The sequence below is a fragment of the Coffea eugenioides genome, chromosome 1 (assembly GCF_003713205.1).
Source record: "Coffea eugenioides isolate CCC68of chromosome 1, Ceug_1.0, whole genome shotgun sequence".
Classification (NCBI taxonomy): domain Eukaryota; kingdom Viridiplantae; phylum Streptophyta; class Magnoliopsida; order Gentianales; family Rubiaceae; genus Coffea; species Coffea eugenioides.
In genome coordinates, this window is record NC_040035.1 from 41,799,933 (window position 1) to 41,819,916 (window position 19,984).

At 36.0% G+C, this 19,984-nt stretch overlaps 1 protein-coding gene across 2 annotated transcripts; it reads left to right on the forward strand.

Annotated features, from left to right (window-relative positions):
* The first annotated feature begins 1,216 nt into the window (after positions 1 to 1,216).
* Positions 1,217 to 6,571, forward strand: LOC113759422 (serine carboxypeptidase-like 13). Of its 2 annotated transcripts, XM_027301999.1 has the most exons (14): positions 1,218 to 1,474; positions 1,605 to 1,750; positions 2,262 to 2,338; positions 2,608 to 2,730; positions 3,738 to 3,840; positions 4,292 to 4,329; positions 4,451 to 4,552; positions 4,674 to 4,760; positions 5,204 to 5,365; positions 5,468 to 5,539; positions 5,621 to 5,739; positions 5,825 to 5,938; positions 6,051 to 6,096; positions 6,224 to 6,571. In XM_027301999.1, exons 1-14 carry the CDS (start codon positions 1,317 to 1,319, stop codon positions 6,305 to 6,307), a joined length of 1,431 nt encoding a protein of 476 aa, XP_027157800.1. In that variant the 5' UTR covers positions 1,218 to 1,316; the 3' UTR covers positions 6,308 to 6,571. The 2 variants fall into 2 exon arrangements, with proteins under 2 accessions (XP_027157807.1, XP_027157800.1); XM_027302006.1 differs by lacking the exon at positions 4,674 to 4,760 and having other exon boundaries at positions 1,217 to 1,474.
* Positions 6,572 to 19,984: the final 13,413 nt, after the last annotated feature.

Consider the following 19,984-nt stretch of genomic DNA (forward strand, 5'->3'; position numbering starts at 1 on the left):
ATACCGCTCAAACAACAAAACTGAAATACATCCAACATCAAGTACATACCATTCGAAATTGTTAAGAACATTTCCACTAAATTGCATCCTAATTTAACATTGGACTCTATGTTTTTCCATGTCCTCTGAATCACTTGCCCGAATTTACTGTGAAATATCCTCTATGTTTGTTGTCTTTTGATCCTTTCCCTTCAATGCCAAGACTTTTTGACATGAATATTCTTTTTCTATTAAATTATTGAATTGAAAATTACCGCAACTCACTTAATATCAATAATTAACCAAAACCTAGCTATGATATTATACCAGATGCTGAGATCCAAGAGCAAATGAAGAATCATTGAAAAATTAAGTGCATGACAATTTAAAGAAAACAAATAAAAAACATGAAACTTCGAGTAGATACAAGATTAATGTGGTTCGACTCAATTATTAAATCTATATCTATAAAGACAAAACTCGATATGTGAGAAAAATAGAAAAATCTAATTTGAATCCCGAGCAACCGTACTATGACATTTCTCACGTAGCAGGAAGCCCTTCCCTCACTCTCATTACATGTTACTATTTAAAACAAAAATAAGGCAATTTTCATAACAAGGTAAATTTTATTTCGTCCTTACGCCACCTTTTTAAGAAGAAAAGTTTAAGTATAACACTTGGTAAAGAAAAGTGCACGTAACTTGAAAGTTAGGTGGCAACTTCAAAAATTCTTTAATAAACCAAACTCGTATATTAATTTTTTAACACGTGCCAAACTCCACCGTCTAAAATACCCATAACGAAGTTATCTTGCGTGGGGATTTTAGCATTGCATGATTTATAATTTGCTTGAAACATATTTTAAGCCATTAAAATGAGAGAGCTAAAAGGATAGTGAGATCTTTTTCTTTTTAATTTTCTGATAAATTCTTCTGATGAGTTGCTTTGTTTTGATCGATCATTCATTGGTAATTGGCAGATTTTATCCTATCATCTTTTCGCAAACATTTGGATAGTTATTTATATAGGGTTAAAATTTAAGTTTTCAAAAATTCAATAGTTGAAATTCTATTGCACACCATTTGGCCAAGTAATGTAACGTAATTTGGACCATCTTTTGCATGCCGCTTTACAGTAAAGCTGCATAGCATGAGTTGGCAAACAATGACATTTGTGTTGGTAGGGTCAGTTAAATTTGTGGTTCCGATAAGGCGATTCTCTGTAGACATAGCAGCTTGTGGGTTAGAGTTCGAATGTTCCAAGAACTCTATCCAAGTGTCTGGAGTCTAAAGTTGCTCTGGCTGGTGCCCTAAACGAGAGATAGGCCAAGCTCAATGGAGAAGTTGCAGGTGCTCCCAAGGCATCCTATCTTCTGCGACCTGTTCTTGCTGCTAGTTTATGTTCAAGCATGTTCAAACCTTGCTATGGCTGGTTCCATAGTTAAGTTTCTTCCAGGATTTGAAGGACCCCTCCCCTTTGAACTCGAAACCGGGTGAGCCACTAAGTATAACATGTATATATATATATATATATATATATATATATATATATATATATACACTAGAAATTAACATTGATCAAAACTTAGAAGAAATAGTTGATCCATTTTCTGATATTATCAGGTACATTGGAGTTGGTGAATCAGAGGATGTGCAGCTCTTCTACGCTTTTATCAAGTCAGAGTCAAATCCTCAATCGGATCCTCTTATCATTTGGTTAGATGGAGGCCCTGGCTGCAGTTCATTTATTCCACTTTTCTTTGGGATAGGTGAATTCTAATGCCTTACACTTTGCAGTAGGTGTCACAAAAAAAAAAAAAAAGAACAATTGCGGCACTATTTTGATCTTGATTTTGTATAATCTTGAAACTCTGCAAACAGCCTTTCTGGTTGAAACTCTGCAAAAAAGATAAAAGACGTTGTCTGGTTGACGAAGCTTTATGTAAGGTCTTTTGTTTTGTTTTGTTTTTTTGGGTAAAAGTATTAATTTTATTGAATAGCATCCATTTGTCGCCAGTAGCAACTGCTACAAACATCTGTACAATAACTAACTACACATTCACATCAAATTACAAAGCCCAAAATATAAACTAAGCTCCAAAAACACGCACCTAAATATTTTTTCATATGCATTGCTACAATAAAGTTTTTGAAAAACGTTCCTAAAAACGGCTAATTCAAATGGAGCCATAATCTTTATTTGTCTTTAATGTTCAAGTGACTGATAAACTGGAGTGCCAGCATTTGATCAAGTCACTGGCCCGTGATTTTCTATTGCAGGACCAGTAATTTTGGAGCCATTGTCGTTCGACGGCACTCTACCCAAATTGGTATTAAATCCCTCTACTTGGACCAAGGTAAACTCAAGAATTGAGTTTCTCTTTTCTTTTATTTTATTTTCTTGCGAGAGAAAAAGTGATTTAAGTTGATGAGTATATCTCAGACTCATAGAAGTGTTACATGAAAAGGTTATTGAGACACATATATAAATAAGGTTCCAAATTTTTTCTTTTTTCTTTTTTTTTGAAATAATGTTCAAATAATCTTTATCCAAACAAACCTAATTTTCAAGATTAAGAATTCGAGTTGACTGCAAGATTGAGAATCACTTCTTGTTGCTTGTTAGGTTGTAAGCATCATCTTTCTGGATTCGCCAGTAGGAAGTGGTTTTTCTTATGCTAAGACTGCACAAGCTTCTCAATCTTCAGATTTTCAAGCCTCTGATCAAGCTTATGAATTTATCAGGAAGGTACACGCCCATCACTCAGCTAATTAATGAATCATAAGGCTTCATGGAACGTTGGACAATTACTAACAAGGAAAATGCCATATTTGTCTCTAGACCCTTTATTATGCAAAAAGACCAGTGTACTATCATTTAATTATTTTCCTTCTGAATAGCGGAATCCTGCGTAGCCCTCCCAAAATTGCCTCCATTGGATTCAAGTTCTCTATGAACACGGTTTTGATTGTATAGAACAGTTGACAGTGGAAGATGAATAAAAGTTACATCAATAATAACTGGCTATGGTAGTTGATAGGGTGAAACACTTTGAAAGACTCTATCAAAGAGCCCAATATATAAATTAAGAACCCAACTCTGATTCAAAAGTTTAAGCCATTAGATCTCAGGCCTTTACTTACATATTAATCGCTCTTTCTCCATTTCTCGGATCAATATGGGACGTAATCTTTTATTCACGAACCTAACAGTAGTTTCGGCAGTTAGCGTCATGGGAGCTATAGTAGAGGAGGAGGTCAGGCATGTGGCTCTTGCATGGGGAAAGATCCCAAAGTCTCATGAACAATCTCTAGAATGGAATATCCCATTCATAGTGTTTAGTTAGTGAAATGTTCTGATACAGGCTCCTATGATAATTAGTTTAACATGTATAATGAGATATTCCCATATCAATGAACTTACAGTTTTACTTTGAAAAGATAGTGGAAGATGACTAATTTTGAATTTGATGCTTACAATTCAATTTTGGGTACAAATTTCAAAAAGCGAGGCAATTTATTGTCTTTTTGCATGTTGTTGTATCTTAATGTCTACAATTGGTTTGCTAGTGCCTATAGTACACAGTGCAATTACAATTGCCAATTATAGAGGCTTGGGTGGGTGATATTTGTTGCATTTTTACCCATTTGAACCTCGAGTTAAAAGCTTAATTTCCCTTGAAATGGGAAAGAAATTATAGTTGAAAAGATGTTTACCTTTTACAAGATTGCTTTTGATAGTTGATTATACTGCAGTGGCTACATGATCACCCAGAGTACAAGTCGAATCCATTCTATGTTAGTGGAATCTCGTATGGGGGCATTCCTGTTCCAATATTAACTCAACTTATATCAAATGGTAAGATTTTTTCAATGTGGCTGTTTACCCTGGGGAAGTTTTTCGGTTGTGTTACAATCTGATTATTGAAATTGTTATGCAGATACATAGGCATTGTAAGAGATCTAAATATACTATAAGTGCTTTCTGTAAGCTTGTAGTATATGCGAAGTCTCTTTAGGTAGGAATATAGTTGCCACCTTAAGCTAAATGGGTTTTATTAACATAATGCAGAGCTTTAAGAGGGGGAAAAAAGGTTAAAAGTTTCCTCAGAAATTTGCAGGTTTTTTATTCTTTTCTGTCCATATGTTAAGTTATAAGACGTTTCTTTGACCTGTTCAGATTTCTACATTATCTCCTGCCACAAGATGATCAGTTGAAGTTTGCTAATTACAAAAGTATAGGATCAATGCTTTGTTGCTCTATGACTATTAAGGCACTAAAACTTACATGTATTTTGGTGTTATTCTAGGAAACGAGGACGGCATTGAACCACGTATTGATCTTAAGGTCTATACCTTTGATGATCTTCTCTTTTCTAGTCTATATAATCTTGATTGATTACATACTATTTGGAGAAAAATTTACCATCCTGAGTTTAAAACTGAGACGTTTCCATTTATGGCTTCAGGGATACATACTTGGAAATCCAGTGACGAAAGCTTCAGGAATTCCGAACAATAGGGTTCTGTTTGCTTATAGGATGGGGCTGATTTCTGATGAACTCTATGAGGTAACTTATTTCTTTTGTTTGTTACCTATTGATATCTCAGAGCACTGTCATTTGTCTCGTGCATTCTTACAATGTAAAATTACCCGTGATTTTCTAATTGACCTGTATATTTACAATGCAGTCCTTGAAGGTTAGCTGTAAAGGGGAATATGAAATCATAGATCCCAGTAATCTAGTGTGTTCAAAAAATATGCGGGCATACAATGAGGCAAGCAATCATATCTATGCAATTTTTATGTGACTCTATTTTCAAAAATTAGGCAAGGCCTAATGGATTTACTTAAAGCGCCCCCTAAACTCAAGAAAGAGGGACAGAGTTAAGGATTGTCAGTATAGCCGTTTCTGAATATTTGAACAAGAAGTAATTTATTGTAACTTACTCGTACAATTTCATAACAGAGTTGCAGTTAATGTTAGGGGCTTACACAAGCAGTAATCGAACACCATAACCATACTTCTGTTACGAAATTGTAGAAGTTAACAATGAATTATAATTTATTCAAACAATAATACACTTTCCAGAAACGGTTGTACTAACAATTGGTTCCTACCCCTTCCCTTTAATTTGCGGGCCACAAAGGTGAAAAGGTAGGAAGAATCAGAATAAAGGAACCGGCAACCAGAATGATGGTTAATAATTTGCTTCTGCAGTTGGTTCGTAATATTGACGAACAAAATATCTTGATTCCCGTATGTCATCCCCCTTCACGAGTGCCAAATAAATTATTTACTGGTGGGAGATCCATTATACAAATGTTGCATGAGAAGTTTGAAGAGCTAGACGTTCGGGAATCTACTCCAGTCAAATGCATAGTAAGATAGCACTTGTATCGTTCTATGTAAACTCGTGGATAAGAGCATTAGTTCTTGGTATCACAACTGATCGCCGTTTCCTCTGTTCACTGGCAATCGTAGGCGGAATGGATTACGCTCGTTGATCACTGGGCTAACAACAAGAGCGTCCAAGAGGCCCTCCATGTGCGAAGGGTATGTCTAAATCAAGCACTATGGTATGTAGCATTTGAATGCCGAAGCGAGCCTGAACTGATTTCTGTAATCACATTGCAGGAAACTATCGGACAGTGGATAGCCTGCAACGTTACCTTGCCATACACAAAAAATGCAGGGATTGCTGTACCATATCATGCAAACCTTAGCACTAAAGGTTACAGATCCCTTATATACAGGTTTGGTACCTAACTCTGAATCTTGATGCATGTAGGTTAACAGCAGTGATTTCAAGTACTGAAAGTGGAGTACTTTGTGATTCAGTGGTGACCATGATCTGACGGTACCGCACATTGAAACTCAAGCGTGGATAAGATCTCTACGTTACCCAATTATTGACGATTGGAGACAGTGGATTCATCAAGGCCAAGTTGCTGGGTTGGTTCAAAATTGAACAATGTTTCTTTTCTTGATTACACCACCATTAGCACGAGATAAAAAGATAACTTTACCCGACTCATCTAAATTTGTTCTGTTTTCCTGCCTCCAGTTACACAAGGACTTACGCAAATAAGATGACATTTGCAACAGTGAAGGCAAGAAATTCCTGTTTCTATTGCTTCAGTGCAAAATTTGTTCACATGGTAACGACTAACAAGAAGGTTAGAACATTCTTGGGACTAACTAGCACCCCTTTTTTCTTTTTCTTTTTTTTGGGTAAAGGGAGGAGGCCATGTTGCTTATGAGTTGAAGCCTGCCGAATGCAGAACTATGCTTGAGAGATGGATATCGCATCAGCCTCTCTAATCAGTTGGCATATGGATATGAACATCTTTGATGACTTCTGAGCACCAAATGTTCCACTCTTAAATATATATTATTGTAACTTTGGGTCATGAGACGCTTCTACTCCAAGTCTCCAATGGATTGCCTTCTTATGGAGATATGATTAGTGGAGAAGTGAATAAACTGTAGTAGTTAAAATGGGAACCACGTTACGCCTCCAAACTTTTCTATATGACTGTTGAAGCTTTTACTTTGAAGATATGTCATTGAAATAAATTTCCTCTATTTTGCAATAAATCAAATTTTGAATTCACAGGAAAGTACAGGTTTGGCAAGGAATTCAAATATTAAAAAAAAAAATTGTGTTACTCCACGAAACATGAATGGAGGGAATCTACCAAAGCTTTTAAAAGATGAAGAGTAGGAAAAGGGATTTCTTATTCATGATTGAAAAACAATTTTCTTGAGAACACTTTTAAAACCTAAAGAATATCGAAAGAAGAAATCTCTCGTTTCTAGGATTGATCTAATCATTTTTTAAGCAAAACTATGACTCAAAAATACCTTAAAAGGTTTTTTTTTTTAGATAGTCCTAAATTACATGTTTGTGATCACGGATGATCTGGTCATCGAAAGCTCACACTTGAGTAGAGTCGAACTTTAGAAATTTAATAGGTCAAATTGTGCTATCCATCTCACCAAGCAATGTGACTTAATATGGACTATTGAATTTTTGAAAACCGCATCTTCAAAGTTTTGGCTGAACGTGTTAAGGGTATCAAGATCTCTCTATTTATGATGAGCCCGGCAACATCGTTCAAATCCTGCTGGTGCTAACTGGGATTGGGGCACATATGGGTGCATGGGCTCAAGTTTTTGCCTACTCATATGGGAAGGAGGAATGCAAGGCTCAATCAATATGGGAAGATGAGACGTGCCCAATCAACAAAACCTCGAGGAGAGATAGAAGGTGAAGCGTGACGGAGAAAAACAGAGAATAGAGTTTGACCATTCTCATCAAGTATTGGGTGCACTCTTTCAGCGTATGAAAGAAAGAAGGCAAGGTATGATGCAGGAAAACACAGAACGGATGGCAACCGTAACATGGCAAGGTCCTCAACTCTTGATCTCTACTTTGATCAAACTTCAGAGGTGACGGGTGTCGAGACGGTGCAATAATAATAATAAAACCTAGCTACCACTAAAAGCAGTCAATAATTAATTTTAAATATTGGAGCAGAGACTCTAGGTATGCAATGGGTTACTTGATTCACCCTATTCCCGAAAAATTTGCTTAATCCGATATATCAGAATTAATTAGTTGACAAAATTGATTAACTAGTAGACAGTGGCAAGCAGGGTCGCCTCCTCAAAGACAGGAGATATTTGTCTCTTTGAGGTTCCAATTGGAAAAAGGGGGGTTTTGTCAGAATAAAGCTAAAAATAATTAAGCAACTCAACTAAAACGAATAATTAACGAGCACGAATGTAGACAGGAATTAAATCAAGAATAGATAAATTCTAGCCAAGGACACAACTACTCAGACACAGTCCATTCATCCGACCATTGATACAAGGGAGGTTCACTTAATTTATTAATAGGTTAGTTATAGTCGTCAACGAGCTCTGACGACTAATTTTTCCTTAATTTATTGATAACCAAGGTACGATCATTGATTAATCAACAAAAGGAAATGCAATTCGTCTGCAGCACCTTGTGGGCCAGGGTTTGTGAAGCTTTTTGAAGTCTCCCACAAGTGAAGCAATTTTCTCCAACAGGTCCCTCTTTTTAGCACTTTTTAGTTCCATTTCCTGTAGATAGATCCAAATACCAAACATAAATATATATTAATAATTTAAAACAATATTTGGTAAGGATAAAGAGAAAAATTAACAATAAAATTACTAACAATTAACATCCTATCAAGAGGTAGTGCAAATACCCCTTCAATGTTTTAAACAAGTCATTTTCTTTTCTTTTCTTTTCTTTTTTCGTTACTTGAAGGAAAACATTTGCAACAAAAAGGAAAACAAAAAACAAAAAACAGTTATGTAAGTGAACTACATGCATTACAGTTTTGTGAAATTCGTCAATTCTCTGTAGAATTCTGTTCAGTGTACTGAACATAAGCGCAATATTCCACAACATCATCTTTGTAAGAACCATATTAGTTTTACCATTGACTTAGCCTCCAAAGAGTAGCTTCAGTAACACCTAATGAAATAAACTTCTACTTCTCGTGAAAATCAATGTTCAAAAGCACATCGGGTTATCAGATGAACTTCCACACAAGGGTAAAGTATATCTTGACAGATAAAAGGTATTCCAACAGTTCAAAGAAACCTCAAGTCTCCAATCTGCAGAGTCCAATTAAGGAACTAATTATTAATGGATCATTGCAAGAAGTCTGATTTTGACCTGAAATGAAGATGGACGACCAAAACTATCAAGTACAAAAGCTGATTCATTCACTCTGCCTCTGACCCAAAACTGGAATATCTTCGTAACGCTTCTGTAATGCAATATTTATGAATTTCAGTTAGACATCCATGAAGACCACGACGAAGGTAAAGCAGACATATCTATTATTACATAAAGCAGGAAAGTAAAAGACTAGAAGCAGAGAAGAATATTGACTATAAAAGACACAATTTGCAGAACACGAGCCAAATAACACGCAGGTTTAATTTCAAATGCTCACTCAATAGAAATTTCATAAGCATTTAGACCTTTTGTGGGTCAGATATAACATCAAAATAAAGAGCTAAGACAAAGTTAAAACAAATCCTCAGACAGTGACAAGCATTTTAAATCATCAAAAGGGTGAATTTAAGCAGATAACTACTAAACAATACGCCAAAACTGTAGACAATACGAGGCGCAAGAAAGACTAAATAATAGCATTCCTTTGTTTGTATATGATACATGTTTGAGCCTGTAAGAGCTATGCTGTATAGTATCTCAAATGAATTTCAGCTGCATCGAGTAATAATCCTACACTATCCAACATCTACCATGAGAAGCATGCACAAAACACACTTCAAGCATCAATTCAGAATTACCACAATGACTATTTTCTTCTCCCTCTATTTCCTAAAACAACAGGAAGATGAGCCTAGGCATTTCAGCTAGTACTATCAACTTGTAGCAGTTGGCTGGGTTTATTGTCCAGCGTCTTGTTTATATAGCATGCTACAATCTTGCACAAAGAAATTGCAGAAACCTCTAAAATGATCAAAAATTAAGTGACTATTCACATCATATTTAACTCGTCCTTCTCAATATCCAACAGCCCCTAAAAGCTATCCTTTTCCCCAGGAGAAAATACAAGTTTAATCTCCACTGTATTTCCACCTCATATTCAACTCTCACTTTCCTTTTCTCAAAGAGAAAATGCAATGAATAATTAAAGGAAAACATCCCTTCCCCAATTTACAATGTATCGATTAGCATTATTTGAAGTAAATAAAGCAAAGGAACATTAGACAGTTAACTAGAAGGGGAAAAAAATACAACTGATCAAAATACTTCCAAGCAACAATCTTTCCTAATTTCTTATAACTAGAGGTGTGAAAATGGATGACTTGAGCGGGAATGGGTTGGTTAAAATGGGTAATGGGTATAAGTGAGTCAACTCATTTATACCAATTTAATTAGATGGATATAAATGGGTAAGTCAAAAAATGAATTGGGTAACTCAATTATCCATTTATAACCCATTTATTTTAACTTTTCATAAACTCATTTAAATTCATTTTTGTAAACTATGTTATCAATTTGTACCACCATTTGCACCCATCATTAGTTTTAAATATTTATTTATAATATTCAATAAACCTAGTTACCAATTTTTTTTTTATCCGTACTCTATGTCGCAAAATTATATACTATTTAATAATTGAACAATAAGAATATAAAAATTTGACATAAGTACTATAAAAGTTAACATAAAAACTTGATTCAAAAATTTTGAATTCCTAATATTTTTTTGTGTAAATTTAAAATTTTATTTTGAAAAGGTAGAAAAAGAGGCTAAAACTTGTCATAAATTGGGAATGCTAAAAAAATGAGTAAGTTAACAAACTAAGAGAAAATAAAATGATAATATAAAACCCATAAATAATAATAATAATGAAACAAAAGTAATTAACATCATAACAAAATAAAGAATTTGAAAAAAAAATGGGTGGGGGAAGAGAGGAGGTTTGGGGGAGACAGACAATTTTAAATGGGTTAATTGGATTTGATGTGTTATCCATTAATACCCATTTATTAAATGGGTATTATTGGGTAACTCATTTGTACCTATATAGAAAAACTTAAAATACTGATATCTTTCTATTCATGGTCGAATATGGGTAAATTTAGTTAAATAAGGGTAAATTTAGTTAAATAAGTTTGTTTGACACGTATACTTATAACAATAAAAATCCACTTTTATGGCTACTAGTTGGCCTGGGCCTCCCGCGAGGCGCGAGGGTGCCCATATTTTCACGGATTGAGTTTTCAGGAATTTTCAGGCATGTTCTTATAATTATTTCTATTTTTACATTCATACATGAGATATATTTATATATGGCCTTTAGTAAGTATTCTCAGTAGGCCATCAAAAGTTAGCAAGAGCTAATTAGCCTCGACAAAAGGATTCTTCTAGCTGTTAGAAATACAGTGGATGGAGATGAGGCTTTAAGTTTGACAAAAGCATCATAAAGTGCATACTATACACATTAGCTAGGCAAAACCGCAAAAGTTGATCTCTACAATGTGACCGTGATGGTGGAAAGTTGATTTAGTTTGTCTTCGGTCACTTGGCTGGGGTGTTGATTTGCTGGAACTGGCAGTAGTGCTCCTTCAGTTGGTAAGCATGCTGTTATGCTGTACATTGTTACTATATTATTTCGGAGAGGATGAGTAAATTTCCTCACTTGGAGGCGGTAGATTTCTTTTCCAAGTCTTTTGCTGACATTAAGCACATCTGGTTGTTGATTCTGTGACAGATTTTATTTCGACAATTGATTGAAGTTATAAAATTGACTGGGAAAATTTTTTACTGTGACAATCTTACCTATTGTGCGATCGGTAGTATATCATCTGCACTAATCTGTAGTATTTGATAGGTAAAATTGGTACCTAATATATGAATGTTCTTGATGGTCCTAATGAAAAGGAAAAGTTGATGAAATGTAGCAGACAAAACCACGCAATAGGAGGAAGCCACTGCATGGGAAAAAGCGCAGCACACCGTTTGCTCTGTGAAGACAATTCAAGAAGCTGGGCGATCAGACAAAAAAGCCAACCTTGGCTTTGATAACCAATTAGTCATTCGGGGGCAAAATTGGTAGGTAAGGATATAATGGTCAGTATACACTCCACAAACAAATTCTAGCCACAAATGTCTCCAATGGCACCGCTTCACTCTTTGGAAATCACTGCAAAATGACCAAAAAGCCCACACACTCAAGGTGCAAATGAGGGACCAAAATCATTGTTCCTAAGACCATTCGCTCTTTTCAACATAAGTAGAATAAGAGCCGAAGGGCTCTTCTGACGTGGATGGTTTTTCTTCGTTTTGGTCGTCCTCTCACGTGCGTTGTGCGTGGATCCTGGCAAGTAAAGCGATGTCGTTTTCGTAGTTTAGTTTCGTCATCTTGTTCCATGACGTTCTCCACTGCTGTGTATCAGAATCCAGCTAGCCCTTGGCCGCTCCCATTTCACTGATCCAGCTAGCCTTCGTGTACCTGTTGTACTTTTACTTTTACTCCTCAGCCTTTTCAGCCTTTCAGCCCGAGCATTAATGGGTTTGAACCTTGCTTCTTGCTCTCCAAGCATTATTCACTTTGGTGCTTTTCTTCCAGCTATTTTATTTTCCCTCTGCTCAGTATTAGCTCCGTTCATGGTTGGTTCTGCTTACCTGGGTTTTTTTTTTATTTTTTTTCCCTTGGGCTTAGTCAAGCTAATGTTTAGCCTTATTTTATTTCTAATTACTTGAATGCAGTTCGAGGATACAGGCCGTTGGTGTTTTGCTTCTGAGATCTGCTCAGCATTAGCTTCGTTCGTGGTTGGTTCTGCTTACCTGTGTTCTTTTTTTATATCTTTTTTTTTTCACTGGGCTTAGTCAAGCTACTGTTTAGCCTTATTATTTCTAATTTCTTGCATGCAGTTCGAGGATAAAGGGCGATGGTGTTTTGCGTTTGACAGATTCGTTCCCCCGGCTCTGAAGCTTTTTTCGTCTCCCTGCTCTGTTTTTCTCCATTTCTTCGACGGTATCCTCTTTTCCCCCTCGAAAGCTTGCCTGTGTTGTTTTTTGATATCTTTTTCCCTCGGGGTTTAGTCAAGCAAATGTGCGGTCTTGTTTTTTCATTTTTCTAATTACCTGGCTGCAGCTGGCTCTGCTTCTGAAAGATTCGTCCCTCGGCTCCGAAGCTTTTCATTTAGCTGCTCTGTTTGTTTTCCCATATTTTGCTTGTTACTCTTTTTCCCCTCGGACGTCTTGCTAGCGCCGGAACTGGCTTCTTCATTTGCTCTGTGTTTTCTACATTTTTTGGCCAGATGCTTTTTGCTTTTTCGCTTTTTTTGTGTGTTGCTTGGATATTTTTTTCATGGCGTATCTTACATTTTTTCCGCACAAAATATCCAAGGTGATTTTTTTCGCTTACATTTTTTCCTTTTTCCCGTTCTTTTTTCCTCTTTAATGTTTGCTGTAGTGCCTGGCTGTTGTGCTTTTGCCTTCGTTTTCCCCAGTACTGTCTTCATTGTTTTTTAAATTTTTTTCACCGGTAAATTGTTCTTTTGTTGCATTTATCCTCTTCCGGGCTTATGTTTTTCCCTTTGTTTCTATCAGATTTCCCTCTTGCTTGCTGTGTTGTATACCTTTTTCCTTTGCTTTTAGCGTTGTTGATTGTGTAATGGAGTGCTTTTCCTTATTCCTTTTCCTTTTTTTTAAAGCGTAGGTTAGAGATGGAAAAAAAAAACGCAATAGTCTTGATGCAAAAGAAACCAAACAAAATGGCTGATTGAAATCTTGGTGATTTTGTTGCCTATTTGCCTTTTTCCCGGTAAGGTTCCTCCAGATTGAAGTTGTAAAGTCTTGGAAATTGATGACCATTCAAAATCTTCCTGTGATATGGCTGTTAGTGTTACTATGTGACAGTGATAAAAAAAATGTTATAGAAGTTCTGGATTAATGAATCATTATTGCACTCTATCCATGAAAAAATTCAATGCAATAGCCATGGGAGATGAGGCCGAGAAGTTGATAGGTATCAATTCTCACCATTTATATCAGGCTGATAAAGAGGTACTGCTAATTTTTCTGGTATTTATGCATTTGTAAAATGTAATGTTGTTTGCTGGTTTTTTCCCCTATGAGAATGAGTCATTGCTTTCACTTTGTCACCAAAATTTGCATGTTATGATCCCATGGCTTTCTGCACTTTCCAATCACATATTCTCATGCCGTGGACACTTCCGTTGTCTATGCTTTCAAACGTTACATCCAATGTTGAAGCATCTGGTTTTGTGTTCGGACACCAGCCCTTTTCATGTACTATCACGTCCTTGATAAATCAGTTTTTTCAGCACGATTGGACATCATTCGTTTCTTTCTACCAGTTTTATACAAGTCGCTCTAAGTACCAATTGGTAAGTGCTTTCCTTTATACAACTTGTTTACAACTGCATTCTTCGCTAATCTAACATATGTATTTTTTAAAAATAGGCCCTTCCACAATATGCTGACCTTCGACTACATGAAAACACAACACCAACAATAATTCTTACAAGTGGCTATAAAACGTATTGCATCGGCATGGAACAGAGATCCCTTGACAAAAATTGGGCCACTTTTGCAGTCGAACATGCTCTTTGCCCTGGAGACATATTGCTTTTTATTCCACAGTCGGCCACCTCCTTTGCCGTTATCATATTCAACAAAAAAGGCATTGAAAAGCTATATCCATGGCATTTTAATTTTACTGTTCAGCTAGCTTAGTCCATATTAGATTACTAAGTGCTTCGATTGTATTTGCGAATACATTGTAGTTCTGTCTCTTCCTCTATTTTAAAGAACTTTCTGTTTATGAAATTGTTTCCATTGTGTATATTGTTCTGTTGGCCTCCAGCCTTCCTAAAAGTGCTGTATATTACTGCTTATTTTGTGCTCTTGTGTAACCCATATACCAAAAAAAGTAAAAAAATAAACCCCCATTGGCCTAAGCAAGTATATCCTCCTCCGTTACTTTCCTTCCACATTGTATGCTTGCCTGGGCATCTTCTCTTTCTATACCACCGCGCACCGCGCGGTTTATGCCTCCTAGTATAGTATCATTAGGATAGGAAGTATCATACATCACTTGACTATAGGACATCTTCGTTTAATGTCTATCTCTGCCATCTGCCAAACGAATATACCTCTCCCAGCATGCTTCATCCCTTATTTATATACCCTGTACCTCTAGTATCAAAGCCATCCTGCAACCATGATTTTGTTTTTTTTTTTTTTTCCAGAATTTATCAACCTTATAACTGATCCCAGGAAGATTCTAGAAACTGGCGTGGCCAACGTGTTAGATTAAGGGAAGAAGGGCTAAGGCCATCAACAGTACTATCTTTAAATTTATCTGGAAAACAATTACAGAAAAAGGAACTATCTACATCTTGTAAAGTACCAAAAATTTTATGTACCAAAGATTCAGGGATCCATCCCAATGGCTGCATCACAAAAAAATGCTAAAGAAAATCATTTCCTTCCAATAGCTCATGACCCCTCAGAAACCAAATATAACTAACAATACATTCTTTATTGCCCTATAAAGGATATCAAGCTATAAAAGAGTCAACATAAAAAAATAGAAACAAAAAAGAACTCAAGGTCATCGAAGATTTAAAAAAAAAAAAAAAAACTGCTAGGAAAGCATATTTAGCCACTACCTGTTCAGATTATTGTTATAGTTTCCCTAAATCCTTTACCCCAAATCTTCTCTCTTCTGTCTGAAAATGTTACCTTTAGTGCCCAGACCGTACAATGTCATATTGAGTCTATGTATCTGGGCGATTTTGAATTTTTCAAAACTAGGGTACTGGTACATGGCCAAAGATCTAGAATTGGCTAGAGGGCGTCTATCTTGTATCCCATCTGTAAGTAGCATATTAAATACAACTTAAATTATGAAATGGCTCATACTTAAAAGAAAATTTCTAAATGATCCAAACAAAAAAAAAAAAAAGGAGACAAGAAAATTAGCTTAAAATAAAGAAGAAGAAAATCTGGGGCAAAAATGATTGCGCAACCAGTTTCTAAATGGTATAAAGCTTTAGTGACAAATTATAATTCGCATCGTATACAAGACACAAGTTATATAATTTCGTAACAATGACATGAAATAATAAGATTGTTCACAATTAAAAGTATGTGTTATGTTATTGTTATGTAACATTATCTGAATCTGACTTCTCGAAAATTTATTTTGTTGGCAAAATTTAAACTGTTATGATCGATCCAAAAAGGAAAAAAAGAGAAATTAAAGTACATGGTTGAGATCTGCAAGTTTCACAGTTAAAATGTTGCAAGATGGGCGGCACAACTGCAAGTTTCACAGTTAAAGGACTCCATTTAAAATTTAGTTCCATCCAGTTAAAATGTTGTTCTCGATTTTGGCAAGTTTCACAGTTAAGTTTCAAACTGAGAGTAGCAATTATGCAGATATATAGCCTTCTAAAGAGATCCAAATTCACTATTAATGCTCTTTTATAAGCTTGTGAATCCGAAAAGCTTCTTAGCTAGGGATATTTCATGCTTGCACCTGATAGCAGAGTTTTAAGAGGAAAATCAATTAAAAACTTTACTAAGGAGTTTTTAAGCTTTTTATTCTTTTCTCTTGGTATCTTTCCCTTTTTCCTTCTCCTCCTCACCTTTGATGAAGTACTCATGAAGTGTAAAGAAGAAAACTTAGGGATGCAATTTTCTGGGATTTTTTTAATATCTTGATGGCATTACTCCTTCAAGTTGGATCTCATAATTCAGAAAATTTAATCTCCTGTCACAGCATGATCCATTCAAGTTGCTGAAAACAAAAATAGGAGCAACAAATTATTGCTCCATGAACACATGAAAAATTATCTCATAAAACTTGATTCATTTTGGTGTCATTGCAGGTAACGATGCTAGGATTGAGCCACATATTGATCTTAACGTCTATATATGTCATAACCTTCTTTCCCCTTAATCTATGTAGCAAGATAAAAACACTTAGGCACAAAGTTACATCTTCTATTCCGGCTCCAAAACTCACTATCTAGATTTTACATAATTATACTTCTTGGTAACATGTCGTGGCGTTGTTAAATTGATTGCTTTAGGGATACTTCCTTGGAAAACCTACCATTAATCATCACCTTCTTCTTCCTTGCCAGCGGCCAAAGCCGCCGGCTCTCTTTCTCTCTCTGAAATTGTTGCCGCTGCCATTGCTACCATGTGCGGCAGTAGCAGCGGTTGCCGCTGCTACTGTCTTGATCTGCCGTGGCTTCCTTATCAAATGGCTGGCCTTTGTTTAGCCAAGAGGTCGCCGATGTTGTACCGGCGACCTAGCAGCAAGGAAGGCTCAAACGACCCTTTCTTCTTCTCTCCCCGAACCGCATCTTTTTTTTTTTAACCCCATCAACTTTCCATATTTTCCTTTCTATACAAAAATTAACCCTAAAGTTAAGGAAGATTCCTGCCTTGACTCGAACTCTTTAGAGTTTTCTTCAAATTTTGCCCTTAATTGATTTAATTAACTTTTTAAAGTTAATTAGGCTTTACACGCCTTTATGTTGGAATGAATATAAATGTTGTACTCTTTAGTAGGCAAGTTAATTATTATTATTATTGTTTTTGGACAAGAGAGGGGTGGAATGCAAGAAACGAGTAGGGGGAAGGGGAAAGAAGGATTTAAATCCAAGTCCTCCAATTCTTAGAGTCTTAATCTTAGTTAATTAAACTTTTCATGCTTTTATGTAGTATTGTTTCATATGTCGTATTCTTCATAAGGGTTTATTGAGTACTTATGCGTTGATTCATAACTTTTGGAAAATCTTCGGAGTATCTAATTTTTACTTTTCCAATATCCTTTTAATAAATTTCACTATGATCTAACAGATATTGATATAGTTCTAGACTATTAACATGAAGAACTGAAACCATATGCTTTTGAGAATTATGAGAGTTAAAGAGAGTGTTGGTAATAAATAAGCACATACTTAGTTCACACAAAATTTAAAGTATTGTGGAGGCAAAGTTATTAGATCTAATGGATTGAGACACAGGGTCAGTCACAAATACTACAAGATCTAAGTCCAACACGGAAGACATGGAAAGTTGGCGGGTTGTGGTTGGCGTAAAATATGATATTAACCATGCAATGAAAATGTTGACGAATAATAATAGAGAGCCAATCTTACGGTGAAAACAAGGACGAACTGTAACTAGAAGTCAACCATACAATGAAACCGTGGACAATTTTTCAGCAAGATAAAGAAGATTATGTACGTTAGTCTAATTTATATTTCAATCTCTAGCAAGCTTAGGTTCCACCATGGGATTGATCCGATTTTAACCTATTTTATATCCTTTCAACTAGATTCATCCCATATTTGCTTCTGTTTCAATCGGTTGAACCGACCTGTGTGGTTCAATTTGTCAAAAAAATGAGTTTGGTTGAGATGATTGAACAATTACACAAGAAACTTACTATTTGTGGGTCCAATTACACAAGAAACTTAAAATTGTGGGTCCAATTTGTCAAAAAAATGAGTTTGGTTGAGATGATTGAACAATTACACAAGAAACTTAAAATTTGTGGGTCCAATTGCACGAGAAACTTAAAATTGTGGGTCCAATTTGTCAAAAAAAAATGAGTCTGGTTGAGATGATTGAACAATTACACAAGAAACTTAAAATTTGTGGGTCCAACGTACCAATGGAGCAGAAGGAATTGTACTCTTAAATCTTAGTACATGCTAGTTCAATCATAGATATAGTTAAAATCTCTTAGGTGCTATTTTCCCCTCACACTTTATTACCGGGCATCCTGCACCTTTCACTACTGTCTCCTCTCACACATCATGTCTTTAAGTTGGAATAGTATCAACCTTTCATTCGACGGACAACATTGCATTCAAGGTTCTAGTGGGAGGAGTTGCCATTGCTACGCTCCGATAACAATACTGGGTAGGGATGGCAACGGGACAGGGGATCCCTCTCCCGTAAAAATAAAATAAAATCTGTTAGGTGTTATTTCCCCCTCACACATTAGAACTAGGCATCCTGCACCTTTCACAATTGTCTCCTCTCCTCACATATCGGGTCTTTAAGTTAGAATAGTATCAACCTTTCATTCGACGGACAACATTGCATTTAATTGTCTAGTGGGAAGAGTTGTCATTACTATGCTCCGATAACAATGCTGGGTAGGGAAAGCAATGGGATGGGAGATCCCTCTCCCGTCTCCCGTCCTGGTGCCAAATATCTCCCCATACACCCACTCCATCCTTTGCCCCTGCCCTTACCCCGCCTAGCTCCCGTCAGGGAGTTTGCAGGGGAATGATAAAAATTTGATCCTGTAGCTATTTGCTTCCATAATAACTAACAAAAATTCAACATATCAACCCATGGGGGGACGGGTGTCCCTTATTGCCATCACTAGTGTTACATATTATTGGGCCCTTTTATCACAAAAGCTATCTCAAAAGTTAAAGTTTTCCCTCACACGTATAACCAAATATCTTTTCCCTTCCACAGTTGATGTAGAATAAACTGAAAATTCCCCATTCACATCAGGCCCGAGGTTGGAATAGCATCAACCTTTCATTCAATGGGTGCAGGTTGGGAAAACACCAACCTTTCATTGACAAGCAACATTTCATTCAAGTGTTTAAATTGATTAATTTTTCATTTGAAGATGAAATTGGTCAGCAATTGACAATTTAAATACTAAATGTGTCATGTTAAAAAGTTTGAGAACGAAATGTATCTATGACCTAAAGTTTAGGGACATTTTCCTGCGTTTTACTCTTTTCTGTCAATATGTTAAGTTATAAGACGCTCTGGATGAAGACAGAAAACGTTTCTTTGAAAACTTCCATTTAGGAGATACTTAGGATGCGAGTTTATGGGATCCTTTATACCTTCATTAATTGCATTAGTACTCTTTCATGTTGGACTCAATAGCTCAGAAATCTATATTATCTCCTGCCACAAGATGATTAGTTGAAGTTTGCTAAATACAAAGTGTATAGGATCAACAATTTGTTGCTCTATGAGTATAAGATTAATTATTAAGGCCCTAAAACTTACTTGTATTTTGGTGTTATTCCAGGAAAAGAGGTCAGCATTGAACCATGTATTGATCTTTAAGGTCTATACCTTTGATAATCTTCTCTTTTCTAGTCTACATAAGCTAGATTGATTACATACTATTTGGAGAAAAATTTACCATCCCGAGGTTAAAACTGAGACATTTCCCTTTATGGCTTCAGGGATACATACTTGGACATCCAGCTACTAAAGTTCAAGGAATTCTTAACTATCTAGTCCTGTTTGCTTTTGAGCGCTATGTGGAATTTTGATGTACTATGGGAGGGATGTAGGGGGAGGGAGAGGAGAGGAGAGGGAGGAGGGGCGGAAGAGGAGGTTGCAGGCTGGTGATGTCGGCAAGCTAGTG

Coding starts and splice junctions, on each gene's coding strand:
- LOC113759422 (XM_027301999.1), top strand. CDS start 1,317: ATGGAGAAGTTGCAGGTGCTCCCAAGGCATCCTATCTTCTGCGACCTG. Junction 1,475..1,604: donor CCCTTTGAACTCGAAACCGG/GTGAGCCACTAA, acceptor TGATATTATCAG/GTACATTGGAGTTGGTGAAT. Junction 4,553..4,673: donor TTTCTGATGAACTCTATGAG/GTAACTTATTTC, acceptor TTTACAATGCAG/TCCTTGAAGGTTAGCTGTAA.